General features: G+C 43.0%; 1 protein-coding gene across 2 annotated transcripts in view; it reads left to right on the forward strand.

The window, feature by feature from the left end:
* The first annotated feature begins 90 nt into the window (after nucleotides 1-90).
* The window catches only part of mcu (mitochondrial calcium uniporter), a 52,212-nt gene continuing 34,344 nt past the window's right edge, over nucleotides 91-17,958 (forward strand). Inside the window, exon 1 of one of the 2 annotated variants that reach the window (XM_035663055.1) lies at nucleotides 91-254. In XM_035663055.1, the coding sequence (XP_035518948.1) occupies nucleotides 138-254 (117 nt within the window). In that variant the 5' untranslated portion in view covers nucleotides 91-137. The remainder of the gene's footprint in view (nucleotides 255-17,958) is intronic. The other variant, XM_035663054.1, reaches the window with a different exon arrangement.

Below are 17,958 nucleotides of genomic sequence, written 5' to 3' on the forward strand. Positions count from 1 at the left end.
CATGCTGGTGCAACACTGGGCATGTGTATGCGCCGTAGTCCAGCCCCGCAAACCCGCCCACCACCCGCCCCTCTTCCCTTCGGTGCGTCTCGGTCCGCCCGCAGCAGTCTCCTTCTCGGCGAGGGTTCACTACAGAGATGGCTGCGAAAGTGTGCAGATCAGTACTCCTGTTGTCCCGGAGCAGCGGAGCGGTGGCCGGCAGCCTCCCCGCACTTGTTGTCTCTTCACAGCGACATCATCAGCACATAAGACCGGTAAGTCCCAGGACATCTGTGTGCGCACAAGGGGAGAGGTGTGGGACCGGGGGGCAGGCAGGCTGGACCCGGAGAGAAAAGCAGCGGTGGTGGTGGCGGCTGGGCTGGCTAAGGAAGTAAAGCTAACTAGCCTCAAGATTTTCCGTTCATGTCTTTTCACGGAGAGGTGAGGCACAAGATGAGTCATGAATGTGTATGCCGACCCGGTGCCGTGTGGTTATTTTAATCCACAGTGGGACGTGGAGCTTTTGACAGAGGCAATGCAGTTTTTTTTTTTTTTTGGAGCGCTTGCTGAAGCCCATTAACACCCCACTGCTGACACTGCCCCGCCGTTTACTGTACCCAGCCCTTCAGACACTCTGCCCTGCTTTCACACAATGCCTCATATGTCTTCTCCCGCGTCCTTCAACTTTGCAGGCGTATTATTTTCCCCCTCTCCAACCAGTGTTTGTTCTGATTCTGTGTGTGGATTTGAATGCGATCCCGTTTTGAAGCTATATTCCTGCAGTAGATGTTGGGATCGGTTTCATCACCGACGGCCGGCGGATGGGTGTCTTATGTTTGTTGCATTAAGGATGTTTGGTGTGAGCAGCTTTAACGGGCTGCAGCAGCTTTTCCTGAAGGTTTTGGTTGACAGTCCATGACCGATGGTTCCCCACCATCTCTCTGCTTCTTACATGCTGTGTGAACTGCAGTGTGTGTGTGTGTGTGTGTGTGGTGGTGGTGCAGAATAACTCAGAATAATGAACCCAGAGCTAGAGAAGAAAACTACAGTTGTGCTTGTGTGTTTGTGTGTGTGTGTGTGACAGATAACTCTCACTGTTTATTCATACACACACACACACACACATATGAGACTTCACAGAGACATGGACACTTGGATGATGTCAGACTCTCCAGCCAGCCTGCTGTTTCTCCCCTCCCTGCGGGTGTTTCCCCATTCAGCTGGGAGATCCTGGGTTTTCCTGCAAGCTGATGTGGGCCCTTTTTTTTTTTTTTACACGGACACTGTAGCAAAAGATTGCAGCCGCAAAAAAATGCTCACAATAACAGCAAGGTAATTGTGTTTACCAAGCTGTCACTACAGTGCAGTAGTTGCACATCTTGTTCTTGCCTTTGTGACCCACTCCCTCTGCTGAAAGTCTGAGCCTCCACAGCGGCTGCCTGAGGAGGGAGGTGAGGCACAGGGTGGATTTGAATACGAAGGAATGAGGAAGTCATGGCTGCTTGAGAGCTACTTTCACAGTAGCTTGGAGTACTGTGATTTTTTTTTTGTGATTCTTCTCTTTGCCTTACTCCTTTTCTGTCTTTCTTTTAATTTTTTTTACTCTATTTGTCTTGCGATTACCTTCCCCCCTCTCTCTCATGTTTTTTTTTCTGTCTCACTCCTTCCTTACACAAACACTAGCACACTTGCCACAGGCCTTGTGAAATTAAATGAGGCTCTTCTTCCTGTGAAACAGACCGGTCTGGAGGTTAAGTAGCTGTCAGAATAGACTCGCTTGGTCCACATCTCCACACCGGCCCCTGGTGCCGTCGCCCACTGTGAACTATTACAATAGAGCACATTTACCCCCGTGGAGAGGTAATATTCTCCCCTCTTCTGAAATAAGTATGCCTATTTGAATTTCCCTCTGGATAAATAAAATATCCATCTATCTATCTATTTGAACCGTAAGTGATTTAACAGAGGGAGTTGCGGCTCACTGTGTTTCGGCAGACTTGGCCCTAATAAGTTTTCATTTTATTTCAGTCCGCTCAGGTTGTAGTTTTGTTTGCTTGTCATATTGTGTCTTCGTCCATTGGAGCGTTGCTGCGGCTGCAGTTCCTAACTCGGGCCTGTCACAGTGTGACAGCCAAGCTTCTGTATTCATTTGTGACTCCTTCACTGCAGCGTGGGAACTCTGTTTTCCACAGTGGTGTCTATAAAGCTGCAGTGGGACAGGTTCTTATGAGTTGTCATTAAGCATGTAGTGTCTCTTAGCTGGGCATTGTTCCTCAAAAGAGAAGAAAGAGAGAGAACAGGTCTGACTGCTGCTTCTGTAACGCGGTGCAGACGTGATGGGTCAACCCCCCGGGGATGCAAAGCAGACTGTGGGCTCCAACGCTCACATTTAACCTGCGCCGAATTACTATTGAGTCAGCTGTCATATAAAATGCTGCTGTCCTGAAGTGTGACAGGGGAGTTGAGTCATTGTGAATAAAGAGTCCTTGTAAAAGGGTTATAAATGACAGGGTGAAGTGGGGTTTTCTGTACTAGGATTTGGGTTAGGGTTAGCAGGTTAAGTTAATATTTCCATAGGCCATGTCTAGAAGTATAGAGAAAATCAAATAGTGTTTTCTTTAGTTATTTATTTCCATTTAAGCCAACGTGCTCATCAAAGCTGAGCAGTTGGTGGCTGTAGTCTTTTGGGCCAGGGGGTCGAGGCCCACTCCTGGCTTTTAATCCAATCAGTGTAGGAGTAAACTAATTTATCCCCGCTGCCTTCACGGGCTCAGTGCTGAAGTTATCCGGATTAGTGCGATAAGAGAGTGACTGTCAGTTTGTAGCTGTGGTCTGCTATAAAGGCGATAAGATGGTTGAATGATTGATAAACCTGTCCACCGCACAGGCAGTTTCATTAATGTAGTCCTGCCCTTTGTGGACTAACTGGTTTCTTACTCCATTCACAATCTCATATTTACACGTATAATTGAGAGTGGAAACCAGTATATTGTATGGAGGCCCAAACATTTTGACATGAAATGATGAATGGACTGTCACATTAGCTGCCATTTTGTAAAGGCTAATTAACGGTTTTATCCTCCACTTTGACATGATTGACAGGTGTATGGCCCTTTTCTGTGTGGAAAATAATGGATGGCATTTTTGTGTTGAAGCTTTTATTGGCTTTCTCTTCTCAGATCTTATCATATCATGTCTGGTACTCCTGCTGGAGAGGAAATCTCAATAATCTCTGGTCAGCGCGGCTGTACTGTTCCATCTTTTCATTGATATTTGATTACTATCTGTACACTGAGGCAATTTTAATGGGCATGATGTGCAGTTTGGAGGGTTTTCTTTAGTGGGTGAGAAAATTGATCTAAGTTTTCCCGGGGGGTTTCATAGACTCTTGCTAGGTAATGTGAGGTGAAGTAATATGATAGAATTTCAGTCATTCGAAGGTATGGTTTAAAAAATCATTGATTTGTTTGATTTGTTTGATTTGTTACCACCGTTGCTGCTGCTGGTCTTTCCACTTTCCACATTAGCATACAGTATAAACTGGCTCTGGTAAAGTGCTACCTATACCAGACTAGCTTTAAAAAATGCTTTATTAAGTACTTTATGAACCTCAAAAATTAAGAAATTTAGGCTAGGATTGCATAAAAGAGGAACCTGTTTCAGGGCTGAGAGCTATTAAGTTGTCAAATAATAAACCCAGATCAGCAATGTAACAATATTAAATATTCATATCAAAAAAGGTTCAATGAAACAATTTGCACATTTGTTTGCTTAAGTCTGGTCTCGGACCGATAATCATTCAGAAACAATACAGTGTAACTCAGCATTAAGCCATTTTTTATATATATCCCCACTAAATCAAACAAGTCCACTACTGGCTGCCCTCTTCTTCAGTGTTTGAATTAGTTTTAGGTAGCAGGCTGTAGAGCAATGAACAGGAAATAGACAGACAACCAATCTTGTGTCACCGGGCAAGCGGGCAGGCCAGGCACTCTGCTTCAGTGGCAACCTATCTTAGTTAGACCAGTGTCAAGCTACAGAATGACTGCATTTACCTTGATGAATTTGCCCTTGTAGAGGACTTCAGTACCCAGTAAAACCTTGAATTTGTCACAAGCTGCGACCCCTATGTGTTTGTGATTTTTGTGTTCCAGAAATGAGGCCATGTTGCTACACCAGTATATCCTTTGTTGTGTTAGTAAAGCGGCGTGACCCTTTTTAGTACTGCTGTTTGCTCTCATTTGTTTGTGTGTGGGCAGGGGATCAGGGTAAAAGGTAAGCTAGAGATGGATGGATGGATGAACAAACAGCAATTAATCATTTGATCATCAAAGGAGCAACACAAGATACTGAAAGATATTAGTGCTGAACTGAATAATATCACTCTAATTTAAAAACAGTGGAAAAACAAATGCAGATGTGCAGCAAATACAGAAAATTGTTTTAATTTGCATTTACTTGACATTTACTATCAAACAAAACAATATTCTTTTGAGATAATTGTTTTGGAACAATTTGGCTGGTATGTGAAGCACACAATCATATTGTTCCGCTATAACTACTGCTATAGCACTATTTTAAAAGTTGTGACTCGAGATCTTGACACCATATGTGGTCTCATTTTTTTCCTGTGAGACTCATGTTTCAGTGCCTTTGCTGGCATCTCATGGCAGTGTAGTAAAAGTGTCACAGAGCACCTCACCATTTAACAAAATAACAGAGTGTGTGTTGTCAGCTTGGTACAGTGATGAAATGCGGATGGCTTTGTTTCTGACAGAGCTCCTGTCAGCTCAAGTGGCGATCACCCTGGCCAGCAGTAACCAGAGTAATTTCCAGTGTCTGCTATGGTCTGGGAGCTGTATGGCTGACCTGGCAGGCGTTGTGTGCATTGGTGCATTTGTTCAGCTGCAGCCCCTTTTTTTTTTTTACCATTTTCTACAGTCTCCATCATCCTTCTCACTGTTTCCATTACAATTAGGTTGACAGGTCTGTGAGCTGGTTGAGCCAAAGCCTGAGTATCTGAGAGTCAGATTCATCAGAGCTCAGTGTTGACATAGTTCTTGGTGAAATAGGCAGTTCAAATATAAGCCTGAAGAGACTGAAGAGCTAACATTCTTACAATATTTCAACATCTCATTGACTAAAGTGGGTCATTATACTGCATTTGTTGGGTATTGTATAGTGAAAACCACATTACAACATCTCATGGCACTTCTTGATGTTTTAATGTTTTTGTTAATTGCTTCAAGTACTGCTGCAGGTACCCCTCATAGAACAGCGTGCAAAACCGCTTCTACTGCAGGTACTTACACATGCCCTATGAACAGCTGTGTAGTTTGTCATATGACTGCACGATAAAAAAACATGCATTTCAGTTATTTCACGGTCATAGGGAGAAGAAAAACTCTTTGCTTTTCCCTCTTGAGCTTGGCTAGATCTCCAGACATATGCTGGTGCGTGTCCTGTTTCCCCTGTGCTTTCTTCTGCTAATTTCCCCCGTGCTCTCTCAGTCCATCACATTACAGCACCTGCTAAGCACAGTGACCTTTCTCACGCTCACCAGCTGCTTGCCCTGTGGTCAAAAGAACTTTCCTGGAAGATGAAAACATTTAGTATCAGACACTTACTCAAGTGTCCCAACCCCCATTCCTTGTTTGTATACAGTGTAGTTATTATTTTAATGCTTCAGCTCCTTACTAGACTGAGGGGCCGCATGCTTCTGTAATCTGGTGTTTATTATGGGGATGCTGTAGTATTGTAATGGATGAGACTATTGTGATGGCCCCAGTCCTCATTAGTACTCTAGAAGGGATTTCACCCTTGAAGAAGTAAATGACTGGCAAACCTATGTTGTTGGCATAGACTAATTAGATGCTTCCCATGTTTCCATGTGGCCCAGTGTGTCTCCAGTCAAGTCTGAAAAGGACATTAAACTAGGCCAACGTGTGTAATGTGATGATGGATGGAGGCAACGCTTGGTTACACCCTCTCATCTCTGGGACGGTCGGGTTGGTGGCATCCCTTGCCAGGAGGGCAGGTGAGGCAGCTGTTACAACCTATGAAGGTCATCGGCGGCCCAGCCTTTCATGCTATTAGATCTAGGATTGGGCTCATTATTCTGACAGCAGAACTAATCTGTGGCAATGCTGGGTCCAAATGAGCAGTGTAAATTAGACTGGGAAGATCTAGGTAGTATGAAGGTCAGGCATGCCCAAATCTGTCAAAGAATATGTGACAGTTAATGTGAAAGCATTTCCAGATTGAGGTGGTCTGCTGTCATTTTTTGTGGTCCACTGGGTCCAGACCAGTTTGCCTCCTCCACCTAAACCAGCATGACAATGGCAGTTTCATACTTCTGAGTAGTAGTTCTGCAATTTAGATACTGTACTACCGTATTTGTGTTTTGATGGGCTTCTTTGGACTCGAAAATAATGTTTTATTCATTATTACATTCCTTGATTTGCATAAAACCTTGGCCAGTTGAAAATTACACAGGAGCTACAAAAGTACAATGGAGGAACAATATGAGGGGGTCAGTTATATCCGCAGGCCAGAGAACCTTAAAAATAGGACGGCCTTAATTGCAAATGGCCGTGATGTGGGTATGCCAGTATTTTACCTGAGTGTACTCATGTGTGGTTGTCTACCTTTCTTTAGTTGAAGGTCCTCTCAAGGTGCTGTCACACCAAAATTCTCTCCTCACTGGTTTCATTGAGAAAAGAAGACGAGATGCATTTGCTTCCTGTCTGACCCCACCTTGTTTGCTTTGTTCAATTCGATTGAACTTTGCCCTGTAAAATACCAAGACTCTCCAATATGCAGCTAATTAGCAAGAAGGGGGGTGAGGTTGACTTTTCCTTCAAGAAATATTGATTGTTTATACAAGTTCATAGTGAATTAATACAAGTGGACAGATTAGGACGGATGCCACGGAGAGCGCAGGAACATTGACAGTGGGAAGTGACAATTAGGCTTTTGATGAATAGGCGTGTCATTTACAACTTGTGAATGCTATCTCCAGCAGGCTGGCAATATTTCCAGTCTAACCTGACTCTCTTTCAAAGCAGTCAAGATTAGATAGACTTTGTATCTTAATAAATGTAAAAACAGATTATAGTATGTACAACTTGTCATATCAGCCCCATGATAGAGCTCCATTCTCTGAACCCATTCTGCCCAATATTTCACCCATGCTCCCACTTATCTACATTGTGCTGCTTTATTGAATTGAAAACAATATGGTATATTGAATCTGACGGATTCCATAATTTACAATTGAGCGATGACAAGCAAGAAACAATCATATCAGGGCAGGGCAGCCAGAGGAGAATCATCACTGTAAGTCAGGCAAGCAGGAGAGAGGAAACTGGCTTAGCTGTCAACAGTGAGGCAGTTCATAATTGGAATTGGTAGCATTATGTATGAATGAGTCTTGTTTTACTGATGGATTAATGGCTGGGAAGTTGTTCAGAGGAATGTTGGGACTGTGTGATGTGAGGATTCCCTCGGCCTCAGGCTCACCTCTTTCACTGAAGAGAAACTGGGTGAGAAGGCCTGCCTCTCATTATAGCTTTTCGCATCTCACTGCCAGCAGAACCGAAAGGATTATTGCAACCGTCTAACCACAACACAATTTGCTTCTAAATTGGAGTTTTTACTCAGAAGACCATTACCCTGTTTCCAGCAAAATAAGACAAATACATAAAAAAAAAAGGTCAATCAACTTTATTTTATTTTACTTTGTTAAACTCCTACTGCCAACTTCAGAATAGCTGTGAATATCAGCACCCACCAAAATATAATGAGTACGGCTTTTAGAAGCATACATCTAAATGAGATCTATCATGTATGATGGTAAAGCAGGAGCATTTGAGATCCCTGACAACTGATTTGAGTATAATAGCTCTGTAAATTATTTATGTATGCATACAAGTCGGTTAGAAACTCGTAGGAGGAATATAACATTACTGGGCATTTAAGCAAACCATTATGTTCTATTATAGTTATATATAGTTTGACCAAAATAGAATACAACATTCATTGCAGATGTTGGAGACAAATGTTGAAAGGCAAATAAAGCGCACAAATTACTAAACAGTTCACTTTCAAAGGGGGATCCCTGCAAACTTAAACATGCTAATTGTTCTCTAATCGCTTGGATGCCCCCTCCCACACACACACACACACACACACACACACACACACAATAGTAGTCCTTGCTGTTGTTCTGGATCGTGCACTGGGGGCTATTATGGACAGAGGCCTTGAATTTTCAAGTTCCGTTACAGCTTTTTGTCCGGTGATCGGTTGAGAGTACGGGCCGCAGATGTCTCCCCCGATAAAGCTGGTTGATCTGTGAGGTGCAGAGGACGGCTGAGGCGGCTCTGCATGTATTTTGGAGTTGTGATCTGCGTGGTGGAAACATTTAAGTTACCGGGAAATGAGGGCTTTGCTGGTCATGCTTAAACAGGAATGTATGCGAGAGCTGTGACATCATCCGGTTTGTGTTGAGGTCCTGGCTGTTGGGGGTTGTGTCGACTTGAGAGGATATTCGCTCTCTCCGGTGGCTTAGTGAGGCGGGATGCAAGGGGCGGCTGCCGTTCCTTGTTCATTTTAGCATCGGTTCACTTTGGTCCTATTTACGCTGGGTGCTTGCAATGGCATTCGTTACAGACGTCAAAATAGAGTTTGTTTACGCTTGCATACATGTTAAACCCACGCTTGTGACAAGAGCAAATAAAAGACTCCTGCAGATTTGACGTGGTTCCTTTTTAAAGGGTATTTTAGCAGAAATGTAACTTGTCATTAGACTTTCTCCTGATCAAAGCAAATCTAAAAGTAGCAGATACTAAAATGTATACTAGTTGATATGGATTCAGTAGCATAATGGTGTATTATTTAACAGTTTCTAAAAGGAGTTACCCTGCAGAGATTTTCTTAGGTAGGGTTTCATGCTATTTCACAGTTCAGCAGTTTTAACGCCCCAAGACTGCTAGCTAACAAACATGGTAAAATATAACAATAATAAAATGAAAACACACATTAGATTTGAATGTAAACATAAATGTATTAGTTTACAGGACAAATCCACAGTTTACCTTTAAAGAGTAACTTTCAGTCAGTTGTGTGAGTGAAACTCAAGCTCTTACTGCCTGGTATAGACATTAAAACAACAGTTACGTATATAACTAGGGTTCTGTGAATTGTGGCTTGTGGCCAGATGCAATATCAAGGCATAAAAATGGCTGACAATGAATGAAACATGCTGGTGTAGAATGATCTGACAGCTGGGTGTGTTAAGTCGCTCTTTTATGATGTCATGGGTTTTGATAGCCTCAATCATCTTGCTGGGCTTAAGGAAGCTGTCTCGTTTTTAAGTGTTCAGATGGAGGGGTCCTTTTAAAACATGATATAACTCTGTATCTCAGAAACAAGTTGTTGCCTGGCAGCTGCTCAGAGACAACATGTGGTCTGAAAGGTCATGACAGGAAAAGGGATGTCTGCCCCCCACAAACAGCACAGTATGTTAGAGTGAAACAGGCTCTGCTGTCTCTCAGCTGCTTCAAAGCCCATTTATGCAGACTCATCAAACTTCACTGTCTCTGTTTTGTCCCACTTCGCTTTTACAATACCAGCCTGCTATCTGCCTGAAAGGAGCTGTCTGTGCTTTCTGAATGATGCTTGTGACAACCTCATTTCACAACCAGAAGTCAAGAACGGCGATTGATCAGACTCTGAGCACATCCAGGGAGTCAATGAGCAAGACTCTGTTCGGCCTGGCGCCCAGCTTGTTTGCACTGTAATTACCCAGATTGCAGCAGTGCCATGGTAGACACAAGCACACACAGGGGATTCACCATGGAGAAAACAAACAAAGGTGCACACCTCTGTCCAGCAATGGACTCTAAGCCCTCAAGTCCCATTGTTTTTTTTGTGATGATTAGGTGGACCAGAGAGACCAGACAAATGGCTCACGACAAGCTCAATTATAAGTCAAGCGAATGTTTTTTTGGTATGCATGTATATATTTTTTTCTAATAGATCTCCTGTTGATAGGGAAGCCTGTCTCCTCTGACTACTTAACTACTAGTTTTAAATGAATCAGGGATCTGAGCTTTGAGCCTTACCTCTTTTAATTAACTCTTGTATTAGCACAAGTGGATCAATGGCTAGAGACACACCTGGAATAAGCATGCCTGTTTCATAGAGCTGAGCTGTACGAAACAGCCGTGTATGGCCATAAAAGGAGATGGGAAAGGGTCAGATATGCGGTAAAGTGGTGGTGGTGGGGATTAAGGCTGTCTTTTTTTTTTGCTGCCTCAGCACTTTGAAGCCTCATTCACACTAACCCCTCGTTTTAATGGTATTCTATATTTCTGTGAGGACTGGAGGTTTTGACCAGATAATCCTATTAGACGGGTATTGTGCAACTGTTGTGAGACCTGGGAAATACGGTCAAATTATCATATCGCAGTTAGGGCCTTATATAGGAGGAACGTAATGTAGTATAACTGTTGACTACTGTGTATTCGATTGAGCTTTTCAATTCACATACACTGTGCGACTTAATCTTATTCCTTTTTTGACACTAACAGCTATGATGTGCGCTAAATAATACATAGTGTCCAATTTACACATATACTACAATTGCTATATGGCTGTACAGTTGGCCTATATAATGAGTTTACTCACTGAAATCAAACTATCCTCTGGACTGTTGCTGAATTGAAAACTGATGAATGGCTCATTGGTTGAGTGACAAAATGTCAACAACTCTACAATAGAGGGGCCACTGTGTAATATGGATAACGTCTCCTATCATGGTATTATGTGATATTGATCATATATATTGTAATAGTGTAAATGATGTCAATTTTTTCTATGGAGTCACTTGAAAATCTAAAAAATCAAGGTATTTTGCATGTAGTGCAGTTACATAGTGTAAATGTAAATCCTGACCTTTGGTTTGTCACATTGACCACAAAACAACCAGAGATAGTGTGTTAAAGGGGTCGTTACCTATTGCAAACTGTAGAAAAATCTCTCTTGGTTGACAAATTGATATTGTCATTTGACCCAACTTAACAACGGGCCAATCCATCATGGCCTGTTCTAAAACACTGTCCTGTGCCTCGGTGTTCTGCCTTCCTGTACGTGAAAGTCAGTGAGGACTTAGAGAGGCTGATGTGTGAGAGATACAATCTTGTCTCTGCTCAAAGGCACCTCTGGGAAGCAGGGCAGTAAGTAAATTGCTTATGTAAATAGCTCTGGTGCAATAATCCTTTGTTGATGAGGTCTCTGACGTGACGGTCCGACACGGAAGATTTTGAAATTCTTTTGTTTTCTGGATTAGAAGAGCACTTCACTCACAGCGGTATCAGGACATCAGTTTAAGGAGGGATGTCCAATAACAACAGCAGCACTACAGATATATAGTGTTTGAGTAAAACGATGGCGACTCGTGGTCTCATTAGCGGTCATTGAGACTAAGTGTCTTTGTTAATGAAATCCGACAGCCATAATTGTTGTTCTCGGTCATTGAGTTAACACCACGCTGTTTGTAGGAGCTCATCTTTATGGTGCAACTGCAGTGTGGTAATAAGCATGACATTCATGTAGGCTTATGCTAATTAGCACTATCAGCATTGTCGGGAAGAACTTTTCCCTTGAGCTCTGACAGTGTTTTCAGACTGAAGTCTTTTGGTTGCTCACTTAATAGGCCGGGACTGTGTTGCAGGTGTGCTATAGCTTTGTATGACAGACTTGTGAGAGCATTAAGAAAATATCGATCTTTAATTATTCAATTATGTGCCTGTGCATACACACTCCTTTATTGATGGATATTGAGGAAGAAGCTGTTGACCTCAAAAATGCCTGTGGTTCCTTCATCCTCATTCCACACACTGAGGTCAAAAGGCAACGGACTGCAGAGTCCCACGACCTTTTGCCAGAGAAGGTTAGCGATGACCCAGCTGCCCACTCTTCACACTGCTGTCTGGCATGGATGTGTGGCGCATACTCTGCAGACCTTGCATCAGCTTGAAACAAACACACAAGCCTCTCATAACTTCACACACGAAACCTGCTTTCTCTTGTGAGGCTGGAGATTGTCAGTCAGCTGTTTGTGTGAACGCTTGTTCAAAGCCTTTGATTTGAATTGAAGCTGTGAGCAAAAAAGCCAGGCAGCACAGAGAGGTGGAGATACTAGACATTTCCATTCTCACTATACTGTTACTCATCCTTTGCCAGCTAGCTAGTGCTCCACCATTCTATAAATAGGTTTAAGGAGATGGTGGAGAAGAGACTTTGTTGGAGGATGCATTTCCATGGAGACGGTCTTCAATGGGCTTTGGCTTTGCGATCAGAGAGCTATTGTGGAGGACAGGATTCAGGACCAGTTTAACTAAAAGTATGTATTTACATTCTCTGTCTCGTTGTCAGGACAGTGTTGCCATAGCTGTCTGGGAAAGCCAAATTAGAACTAACTTGTTCCTCACTGCTTGTTGCAGAGGTCAGAGCCAACATCAAATACTGCAGTAGCTGCAGCAGTTGCAGCAGCATCCCCATTTTGCTTAGGAAAAACATGTACTAAGCTGTTGCTAACCACTTTTGTGCTTGTAAAGTTTACGTCATTGTACCATGCTTTTTCACACACACACACACACACACACACACACAGGCAGTATGCAAAGCACATACAACACTGCTGCCTCCCCTCATGCATGCAAAATATCTTCTGTGGACAGACTCACAAATGCAGATTCAAATTGTATTTTCATAGATGAGTCTCTGTGAGTAGAATCGTGTGAGGCTTTTTTACTGCGGTGGAATCTCATGACCCACTGGCAGCTTGTATGAGGCATGTGAATGTGTCTGCCTCACTATAATGGTGCTCCATTATGTTGCTCTTAAGGTATTTAAAAGTAGTCACATTTTGAGCTTTTGCTATATTAAATTATTTGACTAATGTGTGTAACAGAGTCTAACTGTTTTCTCCAGGGTATTGATCTAAGAGTGGGTGGGGCTTTTCACCATTCCTGTGGCACTGGAATGAAAATAGTGCTGTTTCCACTGTGCATATAGAAAAGCTCACACGATTCACATCTCTCTGATTCTGTTATTTGTGTCTCTTCTGTGTTATTTTGCTTGCTGTATATCCTATCTACAGCAAAGCCCCACAACTTCCCTATTATATGCAGGGAGAAGACAATCATCTGCTTGTCATAGAAAGGTCACAGAGTTATTCCTCTATTCAACCACTGCATGGAGATCAAATGCTTGTCATTCTGCCAGACAGTTACCAGGTTGGTCATCAGCCTGATTGTTGTTTTCTCAGGGAAAATAGTTAAAGCAGTGAGGATGCAGAAGAGCTGAGCTTAGCATCAGAGTGGATCAGTGATGTACCTCCAGCTGAGTTAGCAGCTTGCACTGCCAGAGCCTCTACCGACCCGGGTACTGAGGGGAACCCTGGGGAAATCCTAACATGGAGATGGAGGGAAAAGAAGGGAGGTATGGAGACGTGAGAGGGAGAGAATGTGGGGGTTTAAGAAGAGGTTAGGAGTATCTTATTTTTTAGGCAGGTAATAACAACACAATTACTGCTTTTTTTTGTTTTTAGCCTTAGGCAGCGCTTCTAAAGTTACAATGTTTTGAGCTGTCTTGTAAATCCAGGTATTTTACAACAGCATTAGAAGGACGTGAGAAATTCTCCTTGCCCAAAATCAAGGCCACAAAGTGCATCTGCATGTGACTAACAGACTGATTTTGAGGCGAGAAGAGAAGTAAACAGGTTACTGGAGCTTTTCAAAAGTCCTGGTTCTGCTGTTGCCTGGGTAACACAGTGAAAATGTCCTTTTTCCAACAGAGAATTGAAGGTTATCCATCTCATTGTCTCCTGCTCTCTGCTTCTGATGCAAAAATGGTTACTCCATGCTTGACACCATCTCATCTAACAGGATACTGTACAGCATTTCTCCGTGCAGACATGTAGAAAGCCTTCTTTACAACTCAGCTATTGGGCCACTGCCCTGCACTCTTCACTTCCTCTTTGGAATAAATGTAACGCTACGATGCACAGGCAGTTTTCACTCCAGTCTTGAATTATTGAATTGCCTATGAGGCTTTCCTTAGAATTTATACTTCCTTTGATGCAAAATTGAATATAAATCATTATTTTGTCAAATATAATTTGAAGAGAGTAGCTGCTGCTCAGTGTCTATCTTATTTTGCAAATGTCACAAATACCCACAGGGAAAAATGCATTAAGTCTCATTTGTGCATTCTGTTGCTTTATTTCCTTTTTGGTTTACCACCCTGTGTTCGACTGACATCTTTCTTACAAACCAAAATACATTTTGCGTGTCTAAGACCGTGTCCCGTGTCAGAGTAGGTTAGTTTCAGTTAGTCTGTTCCCCTCACATGGCCTCACACAAACAGACTGGAATTAATTGATCAGAATAATTGCTACTCGTATCAGATTCTGAGCTTCTTTTGTAACGCAGAAAAGAACAAGATGGGAGAGAGTTGTATCGAAATGTCGATATGATTGTGATACCTGTACGTCACTGGCAACCATGGTCAGCGCCCTTGGTAACCAAGTCATCACTTCCAGTAGCTGCTTCACAATAAATGCCTCGCAGTAGCTGATGGGAAAACGTTTGATGAGAAGGAGCAGCACAAAGTGTTGAGTTTGCATTAATAATATCTAACATACAGTATCTCTTAAGCAGGGCTATAATATTGCAGGTCAGCGCAGTTACTTCCCGATATAAGGGTGCAGTGAAAATGATACACAAGCTCAAGTGTGCTAACAAGCTGGTTTAAGAAGCACATACTGTAAGTGAGAGGACAAGCCCTTCAGTCAAGTGGTGTGGGTGGAAGTGGTGAGTAATCCTGTAGCCCTCAACCCACAAAATCTGTTAAAGCTTTAAATGTGTGAAAGTGATTTTCATCCAGCCAATAAATATTCTAATGGCTGATTGAAAAGGTTGATTGGGAAAGCAGTTTAACATGTGCCATTAGCAGTCAGAACACGGGTGGCCTTGACGGTATATTTGTGACACAGCGTTTTGAATTTCACAGCCGATCATAGACTAGAACCAGCAACTCCTATAGAAACGTGTCCTAAGGTGAACCAGCTAACCCTATCCTATGCAAGTTTCTCCAGAGGCAAATGACAGGCCCATAAAAATGTGATTGATGTGGTTGACTAGAATTACAGTACAGGCTGAACTGCAATGTTGTGAAGCCAGTCTCCTAAAAAAGCAGGGTTACTGGAGAGAGCATCTGTGCTGATTGGTTGTATAACCTGAGCAAGGCTTACCTTGCAGACCCACAGTGTGCAGAACTCGTGCAGTTGCCCAGTGGGCTCATGCAGCAGCTTAATCTTATAAGCAACTACTTGAAAAGACCCTGAGCTTTTTCTGCTGTCTGTGTAGAATTAGGGCCACTTAGTTTGGGAACCCACCAATACAGTGTGTAAGCTATATTTAACTTGATATATACAACATTTGGCTGTGTTACTTCATTTTATACCTAATTGCGTAAGCAGTGAATGTTGGTATTGACTGCTCCATTTTGAAAGATTGAATATGTGTGTTTTCTGTTCCAGTATTATATTCTGGCACGGCTATTCATGTAGCGTTGTGCCAGTAGGTGGTTCTTGCTATTTGTGGCTTTCACAGTTGCTAAGAATGAGCACTTTGTTATGATTACACACAGAGAGAGACCTGCAGACATGCAGAGACACACACTCAGACAGAATTTTCTCTTGCACAGTCCCTCCTCTTTTTTCTGATGCTGATGGTGTTCACTCCGTCTCTCTCTCTGTCATGTGCCTGTGCTTCCTCCCCCTCACGCCCACGCTTCTACTTTCTGTGCTGCTGATCATCAGCTTTATCACCATGGTTTGGAGGACGTGTATGTGTCTTTTGTATAAGATAAAGCAAACAATATGCTCCATACAACATTTTTAGTTTCCCCTCTATCCAGTGGCTCTAACCTCGTCACTGCGGTCTCTTTTTTAAATCCTTTTTTGTCCTTCCTCACTTCTTCATATTCAGTCCACTCTTGTTTACAGGACCTTAAGTCCTCCCTTTTAAAAGCTAGATGGAACAGCGAGGTCTTTAAAAGTGTGATAAAGTAAGCAATGTTTGTTCTGACATTTCCAGGCCATTCCAGCTTTCCTACAATACTAGCAGTATTATGGTGTTGCTCTCTCTGTCCTTCTAAGCTTTATTTGGGTAACACCTGGGGCAATAAATCAGGAAAATATTTTTATGGTAGACGTAGGACTTTTTTCTAGCGTGTATCAGCCTTTGTGCTGCGTGCACAGGCCTCCCGTTCTGTCCTGTAGTCTCTCTGCCTGCTTTCCTTTCTTTGTCTGTTCTCCGGCTCTTGTAGTCCCAGAGACACCTGGGGATGAAGCTGCTTTGTTGCCGTATTCCATTATGAATGAAGGCAGTTTTCAGCCCGCCCATTCATCTCTGCTGCACCAGGAGACGCTAAGCTGTCAACCCCACTCTCCGCACAGCCCGCCTTCATGACCCTGTTTTGCGTATATGTGTGTATCCCACATGAACAGTGGATAAATGGCAGAGGAGGTAGTATGCATACGCTTGTGGGTGTCTGTGTTTCTCAGGTGGTAAATGGTGAAGGCAGACACTGACCATACAGTCTTCTCCCCTTCGGTCTGGTTTATATTGGTTTGCAGGAACCCTGCAGCGTGGCTCTGGTCATTTCTTTGTCCAGTCCTACAGAAAAGCAAACACAACCCCACACCAGAAGACCCCAGCCGTTGGGTTGACGGGGAATCTGACCGTCCTAGTTTGAGTCCTTCACTTCCCCTCAGCTTACCAGGACAGGTTATTTCTACCTATCCAAGATCATGTCTTTATATGTCTGCCTCACATCAGGGAAAATCCAGGGAACCCCCATGTAATTGGATCAGTTTTCCTTAGCTACTAAAGACATTCATTGCACCGCTGTCAGTCAGCAGCCCCCACTCCTCTTTACCCTGCACGTGCAGTCACTGGGTAACAGGGTGTGCTTAATGTGTTGGCAATTTCATTTAACTCCCCCTTTCCTCTCTCCTATCTCACTCTCTTCATCTCTCCTCTCAGTGGCCAGTGATTGCCTGCAGCCTCCCCACTTTCTCCTCTCTTACCCTTCTCCACCCCCCATCTCCCCGGGGCTGACTGCTGTTCTCCTACTAGTGAGGGAGATTTGGAGAGGGTGAATGAGCAAGGCAGTAGGAAGAACTGAGAGAGCAAGATAAGGGAATGGGGAAAGATGGCCAGATCAGAGTGGGAATAACTTAAATTGTACAGTAACAAATGTTGACCACATTGGTGCAGAGTCATTGAAAAGTTGTAGGTTGTCCTGCTGACATGGGACTTCAAAGAGAAAGTGTAGAGAAGACAGACTCTACATGTCATACTCTCTATGTACTCAGCATGCAATATTAAATAGCTGTGTGCATTTGAACACATATAAGGACAAAAGGATATATAATGTAGTTAAAAATGGCAGTCATGCATCTGTACTCATTCTTTTCTCTATAGGACACCTTCAATTTACCATCTGCTGTACTGGTTAACTCACTTATCTGGGAACAAATAGCATTCCCATTCATTTGTCTCTCATTAATTATCTCTCAGCAGCGTCCTTATCCACTGGGCTGACCATGTGGTCTGCTGCGTGAAAACACACACACAAACATGCCATGTTCACTCCCCTGACCCCTCTGTCATGTTTTTTTCTATAACTGAGAAGCTTGTAAAAGCTTTGCTGCAGAACCAGTGTTTATTATTTAATCTCAAAAGCAGTTTTATGGCCTTTCTTTCACCATGTACAAGACAAGGCTAAAGAACTAGATTTAGCAGTGAGGTGATGAGATATATATTAAATTGAGGTCAAGGCATTTGTGGATATTTCTGTTCTTGCTCTTACACAAAAGTTCTTCATCTGTATTTATGGAGC

This window comes from Morone saxatilis, unplaced genomic scaffold, assembly GCF_004916995.1.
Source record: "Morone saxatilis isolate NCDOM2014 unplaced genomic scaffold, NCSU_SB_2.0 Contig19, whole genome shotgun sequence".
NCBI lineage: Eukaryota > Metazoa > Chordata > Actinopteri > Moronidae > Morone > Morone saxatilis.